The sequence below is a fragment of the Oncorhynchus mykiss genome, chromosome 18 (assembly GCF_013265735.2).
Source record: "Oncorhynchus mykiss isolate Arlee chromosome 18, USDA_OmykA_1.1, whole genome shotgun sequence".
NCBI lineage: Eukaryota > Metazoa > Chordata > Actinopteri > Salmoniformes > Salmonidae > Oncorhynchus > Oncorhynchus mykiss.
Genome location: NC_048582.1, coordinates 27,402,706 through 27,416,618, shown reverse-complemented (window position 1 = coordinate 27,416,618; position 13,913 = coordinate 27,402,706). Strand labels below are relative to the sequence as shown.

General features: G+C 44.0%; 1 protein-coding gene across 5 annotated transcripts in view; it reads right to left on the bottom strand.

The window, feature by feature from the left end:
* LOC110495939 (intersectin-1) overlaps positions 1 to 13,913 on the bottom strand; it is a 61,710-nt gene that overhangs the window by 40,609 nt on the left and 7,188 nt on the right. For all 5 annotated transcript variants that reach the window (XM_021571473.2, XM_036952448.1, XM_021571474.2 and 2 more), the window contains exons 2-7: positions 3,498 to 3,567; positions 2,729 to 2,824; positions 2,016 to 2,079; positions 1,510 to 1,676; positions 689 to 850; positions 355 to 430 (exon numbers count right to left, since the gene is read on the bottom strand). In XM_021571473.2, coding sequence (XP_021427148.2) covers positions 355 to 430; positions 689 to 850; positions 1,510 to 1,676; positions 2,016 to 2,079; positions 2,729 to 2,824; positions 3,498 to 3,525 — 593 coding nt within the window. In that variant the 5' untranslated portion in view covers positions 3,526 to 3,567. The remainder of the gene's footprint in view (positions 1 to 354; positions 431 to 688; positions 851 to 1,509; positions 1,677 to 2,015; positions 2,080 to 2,728; positions 2,825 to 3,497; positions 3,568 to 13,913) is intronic.

Genomic DNA, 13,913 nt, shown 5'->3' with positions numbered 1-13,913 from the left:
GTTGCACCTACCCCCACATTTAACAAGAATATTCTCATCATGTTACTGAATGTATCCAGAGTACTTCCACAAGTGTAAAGGGTTAACTTCTGAAAAATGTGCAATAAACTTTGAAACTTGAACATGAAGTTATTTTTAAGTCATGTTAGAAAGCAAAGCAGTCTGGACAGAATAATTGCTCTTCTCCAACTGACGACACGGGACGTGGCCTGTGCATCTCTCTAATGAGCTAGCCTGACGTGTGTTAAAAAAATAAAATTAGATGCAGCAGCAGTCTAAGCACAAACACAGCCACATTTGTCCCTTTGAGTTTGAGCAGGGGCCATTCTTCCAAGTGGGTGACATGTGACTCACCTAGAAGTCTCAAAAGACTGGCCTTGCAGCTTGGCACCCGGGCGGTTGAAAGAAGAGCTTTTGTTGAGTGTCGTGGCTGAGAGACAGAGATGGAGAGAAAGAGACAGAGTGAGATATATATATAATATATATATATATATATATATATATTTATATAAATATAAAAAAAGGGGAATCACAAAAAAAAAAAGAGAGGAATTTGTTAGTGAGGTAAGGAATAAATCAACAAAGTGAGATGCTCCGAAACGTTGCCAGAGGGCTTCACTGTCATTCACTAGAACTCCACTTTGAATATTCAGTGGCGTGTCTAACGACAATTCTGATTGGGCCCTACCTTGGTGGGAGAAGCCCGTCATTGGCGCGCCGTTGGCCATGGGGGGTACAGACGGAGGCACCGACGACACCAGAGGGGGGGACATACCCACCCCTGGCATAGGGGGCATGGGTAATGGAGGGACTGCTGGGAGGCCTGGCATTACCCCTAAACCATGCATTCCTGCAGGGTAGAATGAAGTAAGGTATGTCAGACAAACATAAGACAACAGACCATCATTCATTTTTTATTGACAAGCCTATTATTTTTAACACAGTGTTTATTATTATTATTTTCCCCACTAATTCAAAGCCAAAGAGACTACTACTACTGATTCACTTGAAAATTAACAACAGTCTGGTCATAAACAGGCAGCGAACAGCAATATGCCCAGGTTGTCAGGGGGAGCAACAGCATATTGACACAGAGCGTTGCTTGTTCAAATACCAGAAACGGCACATTATGGTTGTGCTTTGAGATAACAGGTAGTCAGGTAGTTAAAGGTTTTAAGTTGCCCCAGTGAAACATTTAGTTATGTACATAGATGGGGCAGATGATATGGCAGAGTTGGCTTCGAGCACTCTAAAGTCCATTTAGTTAATGATGGCCATGGGGATTGTAACATGGGTGTATCTCATAGCCTAGTGGCACAATCTCCTAGTCTCTTGTACATCACCTGCACTGATCTGAAAGAACAAGTGGACAGGTTTAAGCAAATATGTACTTTTCTTGTGGCATCCACCACACTGCTTTTACCTATCCTGCTGTACAGATCAGTGCAGATGGAGGAAAAGAAGCCCCTTTAGACTATTGAGACACCCTGCCCCTGTCTAGTCCCTTACCGAAGGGTGCGGTGGGTGGCGGGGGCAGGGTGAGGGGCGGCTGTTTCATGGAGGGGGGCAGAGAGGGGGGCAGGGCGTGACCCTGCAGCTTGAGCTTGATCAGCTTCATGGCGATGGAGAACTCGTGCATGTCCATCTTCCCATCATTGTTCATATCGGCCTGGGCCCTGAGAGAGGGAGAGAGAGCAAGAAAGTAAAGATACAATTACATTATGCTGATTATTCTCATTGTTGTTGTGAATCTCTGCTTTACCAATATGTCCGTGTAGATGGCATACCAATAGAGCAATTGAAGAGCGAGAGAGAGAGAGGGATGAGAGAACAAGGGGGAGAGAGAGATAAAGGAGATGGAGAGAGAAAGAAAGAATGAGTGAAAGTGGAGTGGAAGACAGAGGGAGGAGATTAACAAAAACAAGAGAAAGGCAAAGAGAGAGAGACAACAGTGGTTGACATTAACAGTGGATTGAGTTGAGAATGGGAGAGATGGAGTAAGAGGAGACACTCACCATATCTGTGCCAGGATGGGAGGGGGCAGGCCTGACTGCAGGAAGAAATTCCTGGCCTGGTCACCTACAAACGATGAGAAGGGAAAACAATATCATAATAGTGTTGAGTCCGTTGTACACCATTATAGATACATCTATTCAAACACACAGAGAAAGAGGCCAGTTGGTTCCTCTTTCAAGAGCAATCAAATGCAAATGATTTCAATTTGAACACAATCATACATTTTGAGAAGTATGAAATGACCGCGGCTTGCGAAATACTTTTTGCTGAAGTAGCCGAGCGAAACAAGCACTTGCACTTCTCTAAAAGGGTGTGTCGAGGTTGTGCAAGGTTATGTTGAAATTCGAAACACCAAGGCAATGATATCAGATGATCATATGAGTGAGTGTGAGTGGCTGAAATGTCCCTTCTGATAGTGAGATGAGTGGAGAATGAAGTTGCTTGCTACTGTGTGGGCTGTAGGGAATGAAACACTTCAAGGCCCGCCCTAGCCTCAGTCCACCAAGCTTCATTACCCCTTCACCTTTGACCTGGTACTGTGTGTGTGTGTGTGTGTGTGTGTATATAATATAAGAGAAAGTCTTGTTGAAAAGTGATCTTCTGCTATCTTCAAGTAACTTCTGCCTGACATGATGCTGTACTGCAAAGACTGTCCTCCACCACTCTTTCCCTTCGTTTGTCCATCCCCTCCCCTGCTGTGAGTGAAGCTGACCTGTGATGTAGCCAGCTGGTGAGGGGGCCAGGCTGACAAACTGCTGGTCATGTTTGGCTCGCTCGTCCAGAGAGATCACCCAGGCGTCCAGGCCCCCTGAGAGAGAAAGATCAGTTAAAGCTCTCACCTGGCCTGTGTGAGTGTGTATGGGGGAGGGGGGGGGGGGCTCAGTTAAGTCTCTGTAGAGTCATGGAACACAGCATTAAGGTGAGTTAGGGGAGGGGGAGAGAGAGTAAATTAAGTGGTGGTTGGTGATCTGAGGTTTACACCATACACCATGGCTGCATCCCAAATGCCATTTTCTATATAGTGCACAATGTAGGGCAGGGGTATACGACTCTTACCCTACGAGGTACGGAGCCTGCTGGTTTTCTGTTCTATCTGATCATTAATTGAATCCACCTGGTGTCTCAGTCTTAATCAGTCCCTGATTAAAGGGGACCCGTGTTAAAATGCAGTGGAAGTGGCTTTGCAGTTCAGAGTTGATTTTGAGGAATGTGGCATTAGGGATGCACCCCACGCAGTCCAGCAGGCAGGCTTCCACCTCCTGGGAGTAATAACTTGATAGTGACCCTTCCTTTGTGCCGAAGTTACAGTACAACTCTCATTAATCCATGTGTAGAGGGAGATCAGGACTCACACACACACCTGCACGTGCATACATTTCTCTCACACATACACGCTTGTGACACAAACAAACACACAGATGCGCGCACACACACACAGTGTGCCAGGCAGACGGCTGTCAATCTGGTTGGGTGACACTCACCTCCGAAGGGGGTGGGAAACTGAGCCATTGTTCAGTCGGTCAGTCAACTGCAGCCGCAAGCTGCAAACACCTGAAAGCCAAGACAGGAAGGGCCACAACAGTCAGTCTACAGTGTCTATATCCTCCCTCTTCTCCTCCAACTCCCAAAAGACAGAAGCGCCCCTCAAAAGGAAATCAAAGCCGTTTCATGTTCTATGCCTTTTTCTATTCCTTTCATCAGGGGGAGGGCAGGCCAGGCAGCAAGTTGTTAACAGACAGGTAAACATTTTGCAATAGAGACTTGTAATAACATGTTTGGTAATAGGTAGACAGGCCTAAATGCATCACTTGACTGTAAAGTACAGTGAGTCGGTCAGTGGTGTTGCACTGGCTGACAAATTATTGTCATGGGTGCATCCCAAAAGGCACCCTATTCCCTTTATAGTGCAATGATACTGGTCAAAGGTAGTGCACTATGAAAGTGAATATGGTGCCATTTGAGATGCAGCCATTATGTACAGGTGGATTGTCATCTGGTTAACAACACTGAATCGAGGCTAGCAACACTGAACCATGCACCCGCTGTTCCGGACGACTGTGTGATCACGGTCTCCATAGCCGATGTGAGTAAGATGTTTAAACAGGTCAACATTCACAACCTCTACCTGACCCATTCTGTAATGTTTCATGCAGAACGCTAAGGTAACCAATCTAAATGGACTATTGCCCCTTAGCACTCACATCTGTAGCCATGAAATGATTTGAAAGGCTGGTCATGGCTCCACATCAACGCCATCAACCCAGACACCATGGACCAAGTCTAATTTGCATACCACCCCAACACATCCACAGATAACGCAATTGCTATTGCATTCCAGACTGCCATTTCCCATCTGGACAAAAGGAACACCTTTGTGAGAACGCTGTTCATTGACTACAGCTCTAGAAGCCCTCCAAGCCCTCCAAGCTCATCACGAAGCTAAGGACCCTGGGATTAAACACCTCCCTCATCAACTGGACCCTGGACACACACACACGACTCAAACAGCATCATTAAGTTTTCCGACACAGTGGTAGGACAGATCACTGACGACAATTATACAGGGCTGCAGATAGCCTAGCAGTTAAGAGCGTTGTGCCAGTAACCGAAAGGTTGTATATAATTGTATATAATATATATATATAATATATAAAATATAGCATATGGGGAGGTGGTAAGAGACATGGAAGTGCAGTGCCAGGGCAACAACCTGTAAGGAAAACAAAAGGAACTGATCGCGGACAACAGAAAACGGAGTGCCCGAGCACGCCCTCATTTACATCTCCGGAGCTGTAGTGGAGCAGGTTGAGAGCATCAAGTTCTTCAGTGTCCAGGATGCATCACTGCTTGGTATGGAACTGCTTGGCATCTACAAAAGGGTAGTACATATGGCCCAGTACATCACTGGGGCCGAGCTCCCTGCCATCCGAGACCTCTATACCAGGCGGTGTCTCTGCTACCGCACAGCAAGTGGTACTGATGTACCAAATCAACTTTTATTCGTCACATTTATTTTATTTATTTAACCAGGCAAGTCAGTTAAGAACAAATTCTTATTTTCAATGACGGCCTAGGAACAGTGGGTTAACGACAGGGTCCTCAGCTCGGGGGTTAGAACTCGCAACCTTCTGGTTACTAATCCAACGCTCTAACCACTAGGCTACCCTGCCGCCCCAAATACAACCTTACCGTGAAATGCTTACTTAGAAGCCCTTAACCAACAATACTGCTCAAGATAGAGTTAAGAAAATATTTACAAAATAAAATACAAATATATAACAATAACGAGGCTATATACAGGGGGTCCCAGTACCAAGTCAATGTGCAGGGGTACAGGTTAGTTGAGGTAATTTGTAAAGTGACTATGCATTGATAATAGACAGCGAGTAGCAGCAGTGTAAAAACAAAAGGTTGGGGGGGGGGGGTCAATGTAAATATGCTGGTTGGCCATTTGATTAATTGTTCAGCCGTCTTATGGCTTGGGGTAGAAGCTGTTAAGGAGCCTTTTGCTTCAAGTCTGGAACCAATAGGACCATGAACAGCTTCTACCCCCGAGCCATAAGAAGGCTAAATAGCTACCCTGAATATCTGCATTGACCCTTTTTGCACTAACTCTTTTGACTCATCACATGTTACTGTTTATTATCTATCCTGTTGCCTAGTCACTTTATCCCTATATCTACATATATACCTCAATTAACTCGTACCCCTGCACATTGGATACCAGTACCGAGTCAGTCTATATAGCCAAGTTATCATTACTCGTGTTTTTATTTATTTTTATGTTTCTATTAAGGGGGATGGAGGGGCCCTCGTCATGTTTCTATAAAGTGGATGAATGACATACAAAGAGGGGAGAAGATTGGAATGGGACGGAGGAGAGGCCAATGTTATCTCCCAGCTGTGCAAACGTCATGGTGAGAGAGGACGGCCATAGCCGGAGTATCAGTAAAACAAAGAAATGGGGGAAGGGAGCAGCACCCAAGACATTTTAATCAGAGCCAGACCACCCCTCCCGTACAGCCCTCACAGTGGGAGCCCCAAGCAGGCTGAAACATTTCAACAACAGAGACACAACACTGTATATTTCTCTCTGTTCACAAAAAAATAAGTAATTTCCTACGACATTCCCATACTACGCAGTTTCTGTTTGGTAAAGAAAAAAAAGAGAGAAAAAAAAGAAGCTTGTTCGTGTGCGTTAATTACAGGAGGAGTGACTTTCCGGAGCTGTGAAGGGTTCTGTTTCGTAAGAGCAAAGCCAGGCAAGCAGTGCACTGACGCTGCTGCCAGCTTCTCTCGGTCCTCCAGGCAGAAAGGCTTGAGTCAACACAAAGAGCAGACAGAGCAGATTACCATGCTGCTCCACAGCGATTCACCATCCTACACTTCATTCACATCTCCCTGGAGAGGCGCACAAGAGCCTCATCACACACTGAGCTAGCCTTACACTTACTGGCTCACAGACACGCACGCCTCACACATACCAAGCAAATGAGGGAGGGGGTGGGCAAGGCTGTTTTGTCCCTCTGACCTAGTTTCTCCCTCTAAACTTTTCTAACTCTGATTGTCATTGGTGGCGATGAGTGTTTCCCTGGACAGTTCAGAGAGAGAGAGAGGCATAGGAAAGGCGGAATCCCAAATGGCACTCTATTCCCTTTATAGTGCACAACTTTTGACCAGGGCCCATAAGGCTATGGTCAAGGTAGTGCACTACATTAGGAATATGGCGCTATTTGGGATGCATCCACACAGATAGAATCCTTCTCTAACCTTCCCTCCCTATGGAATTATCAGTTTGCGCATTGTTGTTCCAGCCAGACAGGACCGGGGCTCTGATGCCACTGGTCTGAGACTGGAAGGTGGATTTATCTGCATAATCTGATCACTTAGCAAGCTCCTGTTGTGGTGGAACGCCCCTTATAAGACAGACAGGCTAGACGCCTAGGGCTGGGGCTAGTTGACAAGTGCACCGCCGCCGCACATGATGTCATCGCAGAGGTATAAAGTCTGCGGGAGGGCATGGCCCAATGCAGTGTTAAAAGTTGAACTCCTGTGACAGACAGCAAGCAGACACAAAGATGGCAACACAGATGATTGGGAGAATTGTTCTTGGAAACATGCGGCAGTAATCAACTGGCTACGTAGCCTATTCCGCAGAAGACAAGATAGGCCTACATAATGCATTTTTGAAGGACATCGCATGGAGTTGGATATTCGCAAAGGCCTACCTGTGATTTGGCTGGAGGAATGGGAGGAAGGAATATACATGCATAATGATCTACATTGTCATTGTGCCAGTAAAGGGAAAACACTGCATGAAACCTTCTTCACTCTTTAGTTAACACAGACACACTCTCTCTCCCTTCCTTCCACACTCTCTCTAGGGCTCCCTCTCATAAGCACACACAGCATTATCTCTCTCCCACAAACACACATACTGCTCCCAACTTTTAAAACGTTAGGCACCAAACAGAATTTAAGGAGCACCAGAAATAAATAGTTTTTATATAGTTTAGGCTTACATTAGGCCTATATGAATCCTACATTTGAAGCACATCTCAAGAGTAGCAGACCCCTTCTTGCTGTGCCAATCAAGTTAGCTTAAACCTACTTTCAAGTTACCAGGTTGTTAGCTAGCTAAGTAACATGACGGAGCAACGTGTGTTATCAAACCAATAATTAGTGACCAGGCATTAGTTTAAAATGGCGCGACACGATTTGTGAAATTATATAAAAAGCGTGCGACTCACAGCAGAAAGAAAAAAAGGCATCGGTAAAACGGGTCTCTTTATTTATTTATTACCGTTTAGGCTACAGACGAGCCGTTATTTGTTGTAAAGCTGCAAGCATGCCTGTCACGAAGCAGGTGCTCCATTTCCCCTATCTGGCACTCAGAGGCTGTATGACAGAACGTGCAAAGTCTCCTCAGACTGGTCTGTGTTCTTGGTTATAACAGGCAATTAAATTATACAATGTGTCAACATTGCTCGCTTTGCATACTTCTCCAATTTAACAAAATGTACAAATCTAACAACAGAAGATTCATCCGGGTCTGCATCTCTGCTCGACATCACGGCTAAATTAAATAAATAAAACAACTGACAGCGGAATATACGCGCATGAAGAGCAGACAGACAAAAGCCGGTGAGTGAGGGTTGGTAGGATATGAGCAGGAAAGTGAAGTGGATATTACTGGGCCTGTGCAAACAAGAAATGTTGCTTAATGAAGAGGGAAGAATTAGCTTAAACTTAAATGTTGCTTAAACTTAACTGAATGTATAAACCTTTTAGAAAGGCGCCAGTAGGTTATTTAGATTGATACTACCAACTTTTTCAGCTCTACCAAACGAAACAGTGCTAAGGTATTCTAAAATGTTGGTAACATACGTATCCTGATGTTTTGGTATCAGTATACCGTGCAACACTACTGCAGTGTCACTCACAGCTCAGGGGACAGGTCAACCGTGCAGAACAACATTCTGCCTGCTCATTGGACAACATGGACTGTCCCAGTTTCGCTTCCTCTGCACATTTTCACAGCTCAAACTAGTAGAGGCCAAAGGGAAACGGTTAGAGAACAGTGAGTGTGGAAAAAAATGGTCCTCCATCCATCTTTTTTGTAAATTGTCAATGCTCCCCGACTTGTCTTGCTTTCATTTCATTTATTTTTTGGGAGCTGGACACTAACTGTATGAATGTAGATCTCTTTATCATTTCAACACAGTTACGATTGGCTTTAGTCATTTTGCAGTTATTCCAGCTGCACGGTTTGACGCGACTGTTAGCCATAGTTGGCTAGCTAGCAAACACGGGATAAGAGTGTTGCCAGCCAGACTGGAAACGGCACATTTAGAACCAACGACTGGGTTGTGTCCATAAATATAGAACAAAAATACTTAACGATTGTGTCTGGCAACATAACTGATAGAATGAACGGCCAGCTGGCTTGGCTAGAAACGTGTTGGGACTAGGCCCATTTTAAGTAGCATATGAATACATTGATCAAAATAAACGTTTTTATTTCATTGGTAACCCATTGTAGAAAAGCAATTGTACACTCGAGGTTGTGCAAAACAACCTTTTTTTAGCACGGCTGTGCTGCAGTAATAAGTACGAGGTGGGGACGAGTACTGAACATCAGCACGCTGTGCTAAAAAAGTAGTTTTGCACAACCTCGAGTGTACAATAGCTATTTTTTATTTATTTTTTACAATGGATTACCTAAGAAATAAAAACGTTATTTATTTTGATAATGTATTTTCTTATTTTTACCAATCTACAAACAGGTGCCCTTCTTTGAGGTACTGGAAAACCTCCCTGGTCTCTGTACCGGCATCCCCTGTATATGTTATTTCTTACTGCTGCTCTTGTATTACTTTTCTCTTATTCTTATCATTTAAAACAATTTCACTGTTGGTTAGGGGCTCGTAAGTAAGCATTTCACTGTAAGGTCTACCTACACCTACACTGTCCGGACCTCTGGCAGTCTCTATGGGGGTGCCACAGGGTTAAATTCTTGGGCCGACTCTCTTCTCTGTATACATCAATGATGTCGCTCTCGCTGCTGGTGAGTCTCTGATCCACCTCTACGCAGACGACACCATTCTGTATACTTATGGCCCTTCTTTGGACACTTAACAACCCTCCAGGCAAGCTTCAATGCCATACAACTCTCCTTCCGTGGCCTCCAATTGCTCTTAAATACAAGAAAAACTAAATGCATGCTCTTTTTTATTTATTTTATTTATTTCACCTTTATTTAACCAGGTAGGCAAGTTGAGAACAAGTTCTCATTTACAATTGCGACCTGGCCAAGATAAAGCAAAGCAGTTCGACACATACAACGACACAGAGTTACACATGGAGTAAAACAAACATACAGTCAATAATACAGTATAAACAAGTCTATATACGATGTGAGCAAATGAGGTGAGATAAGGAAGGTAAAGGCAAAAAAAGGCCATGGTGGCAAAGTAAATACAAGTAAGTATAGCAAGTAAAACACTGGAATGGTAGATTTGCCGTGGAAGAATGTGCAAAGTAGAAATAAAAATAATGGGGTGCAAAATAAATACAGTAGAGAAAGAGGTAGTTGTTTGGGCTAAATGATAGATGGGCTATGTACCAGGTGCAGTAATCTGTGAGCTGCTCTGACAGTTGGTGCTTAAAGCTAGTGAGGGAGATAAGTGTTTCCAGTTTCAGAGATTTTTGTAGTTCGTTCCAGTCATTGGCAGCAGAGAACTGGAAGGAGAGGCGGCCAAAGAATTGGTTTTGGGGGTGACCAGAGAGATATACTTGCTGGAGCGCATGCTACAGGTGGGTGATGCTATGGTGACCAGCGAGCTGAGATAAGGGGGGACTTTACCTAGCAGGGTCTTGTAGATGTCATGGAGCCAGTGGGTTTGGCGACGAGTATGAAGCGAGGGCCAGCCAACAAGAGCGTACAGGTCGCAATGGTGGGTATATATGGGGCTTTGGTGACAAAACGGATTGCACTGTGATGGACTGCATCCAATTTGTTGAGTAGGGTATTGGAGTCTATTTTGTAAATGACATCGCCGAAGTCGAGGATTGGTAGGATGGTCAGTTTTACAAGGGTATGTTTGGCAGCATGAGTGAAGGATGCTTTGTTGTGAAATAGGAAGCCAATTCTAGATTTAACTTTGGATTGGAGATGTTTGATATGGGTCTGGAAGGAGAGTTTACAGTCTAACCAGACACCTAAGTATTTGTAGTTGTCCACGTATTCTAAGTCAGAGCCGTCCAGAGTAGTGATGTTGGACAGGCGGGCAGGTGCAGGTCGCGATCGGTTGAAGAGCATGCATTTAGTTTTACTTGTATTTAAGAGCAATTGGAGGCCACGGAAGGAGAGTTGTATGGCATTGAAGCTTGCCTGGAGGGTTGTTAACACAGTGACCAAAGAAGGGCCAGAAGTATACAGAATGGTATTGCATAGAGTGAGTCCATGCAACTTATTATGAAACTAGTTGAGCAACTTTTTACTCATGAACCTATTTAGGATTACTATAACAAAGGGGTTGAATAGTTATTGACAAGACATTTCAGCTTTTCATTTAATTTTTTTTTAGATAAACATAATTCCACTGACATTGCCAGTGACCCAAAAATCTGACAGCTGGTAACACAACAAAACTTGGAAAAAGTCAAGGGGTGTTAATACCTTCTGAAGGCACTGTATGTATGCATAATGGATTAGTAACTAACACGAGTGCTTTAGGGTGACATGGGTCAAGGCCCTCTCATTGGGCCTGCCAGAGCAGATGCGAGTCCACTAAGCCCTGAGTACACTAAGTTAGTCAGGCTTAGGGCTGTTTTCTCTGAGTATGAGCTGACCATGTTATCTCGGGGGGGGGGGGGGGGAGTTAAATACAGCCCTGATACACACCAACCAACCAGACAAAGCAATAAATCCTGGGCATTACTCTTTGGGCTAATTCTTCCCTCTTCATTAAGTAGATGAGGGTATTAAGATGGTGAACAAAACATGTGTGTTACTAGGGTTATACATTTTGGGGAATATTCAGGAGGTGGGAACTTTCAGTGGGAATTAATGGGAAAATGTGATAATTAATTTTAATACCATTTAAATGTTTTTTGCATTTGATATATTTACCATATCATATGGAAACAAACAATTTATCATAAGTAGACATAATTGCAAATTATAATCCTTCCAATAGAAATAAAAAACAATTTTGTTACGAATTGAACTTTAATCAAATGAGTTGACTCTTCACATGGGATGATTTCACTGAACAACAAAATAAAGAATATTGAATGATCATCGCAGCTCCCAAAAACATTTAACATCTGTAAAATGATAACCAAAGCTTTAGTTTCTAGACGGTCTTCCTCTCAGGCTTCCGTGTCTTCTCCCTGGACCTTCTCAATGTCCACCTCTTGAACATCAGACTGAGGCTTCATCTTCACTGTCACTTTCCAACCTTGTTGAAGATGGCTCGTTGTCAGGCTCAAAAAGCCTCAAATTTGCCCTGATGGCCACCAATTTTTCAACCCTTGTATTGGTCAGCCTGTTGCGTGCTTTGGTGTGCGTGTTCCCGAACAAGGACCAGTTGCACTCTGAGGCAGCTGATGTTGGTGGGATTTGGAGGATGATGGAGGCAACAGGGGAAAGAGCCTCAGATCCACAAAGTCCCTTCCACCAGTTGGCTGATGTGATATGTTGGCACACTGCCATATTGCATTTCCATCCCAAAGCCCTTGCTTGGAAGTGTACTTCGCCAGACTGCCAATAACCTTGCCCTCATCCAGGCCAATGTGGCGAGACACAGTAGTGATGACACCATAGGCCTTGTTGATCTCTGCACCAGACAGGATGCTCTTGCCAGCATACTTGGGGTCCAACATGTACACTGCGGCGTGTATGGGCTACATACTTTTTGATGTATGTCAGAACTGCAGTTTCCTCTGCTTGGAGCAACAGTGAAGTGGGCAGGGCACTACAGATTTATTCTCTTACATCTGCAAGCAGAGTCTGAACATCAGACAGGATGGCATTGTTTCCCTCAATCCTTGCAATGGCTACTGCTATAGCTTTCAGGAATTTCAGGCTGCTTACCACACTCTCCCAAAATACATTATCCAGGAGGATCCTCTTGATGGGGCTGTCCATATCAGCAGACTGTAATATGGACATTTCTTGGAGAGACTCCTTCCCCTCCAGGAGACTGTCATATATGATGACAACACCCGCCCAACGGGTGTCACTGGGCAGCTTCAATGTGGTGCTCTTATTCTTCTCACTTTGCTTGGTGAGGTAGATTGCTGCTATAACTCGATGACCCTTCACATACCAAACCATTTCCTTGGCTCTCTTGTAGAGTGTATCCCATTGTTTTCAGTGCCATGATGTCCTTGAGGAGCAGATTCAAAGAATGAGCAACACAGCCAATGGGTGTGACATGAGGGTAGGACTCCTCCACTTTAGACCAAGCAGCCTTCATGTTCGCAGCATTGTCTGTCACCAGTGCAAATACCTTCTGTGGTCCAAGGTTATTGATGACTGCCTTCAGCTAATCTGTAATGTAGAGACCAGTGTGTCTGTGCTCTTTTAGAATACTGGTTGAGTAGGTGGAGATGATGTAGTTCATTATTCCTTGCCCATGAACATTCGACCACCCATCAGAGATGATTGCAATACAGTCTGCTTTCTCTATGATTTGCTTGACCTTCACTTGAACTCTGTTGAACAGCAAATTAGTAGATAAAGCATGTCTGGTTGGAGGGGTGTATGCTGGACTAAGAACATTCAGAAATCTCTTAAAATACACATTGCATGTGAGCATCAAGAGGTGAACCAGTTGCATACACAGCTTGAGCAAGACATTTATCAGCATTTCTCTGACTATGTTCCTCCATTGAGTCAAAAAAACGTCTGATTCCAGGAGGACCATGAGCTGTTGCTATCGATAATGATTCATCATTTTCACCTTGAATAAAAGTACAGGGTCTTTTGTCAGAGGTTGCGTGTTGAGAGCGCTGAGGGAACTTTATGCACTTGGCCAGATGATTCTGCATCTTTGTTGCATTCTTCACATATGATTTGGCACAGTATTTGCAAATGTACACAGTTTTTCCTTCTACATCAGCTGCAGTGAAATGTCTCCACACATCAGATAGTGCCCGTGGCATTTTCCTGTGAAGATTAGAAAAAAATAGTAAAAGGAAATAATACAATTCCATGTACAGATAAAGAGTAAACAACTTACGTGTAGGATACATGTTTTATAATGAAACATGAATGGAAACAGGTGAATTACCACTCAAGCAAGCTAAAACCCACATGGTAGCAAAAACAAACTTGCAGAAATTGTTCACAAGTTTGAAATGATTTAAAGCACACTTTGCTGTAGGCT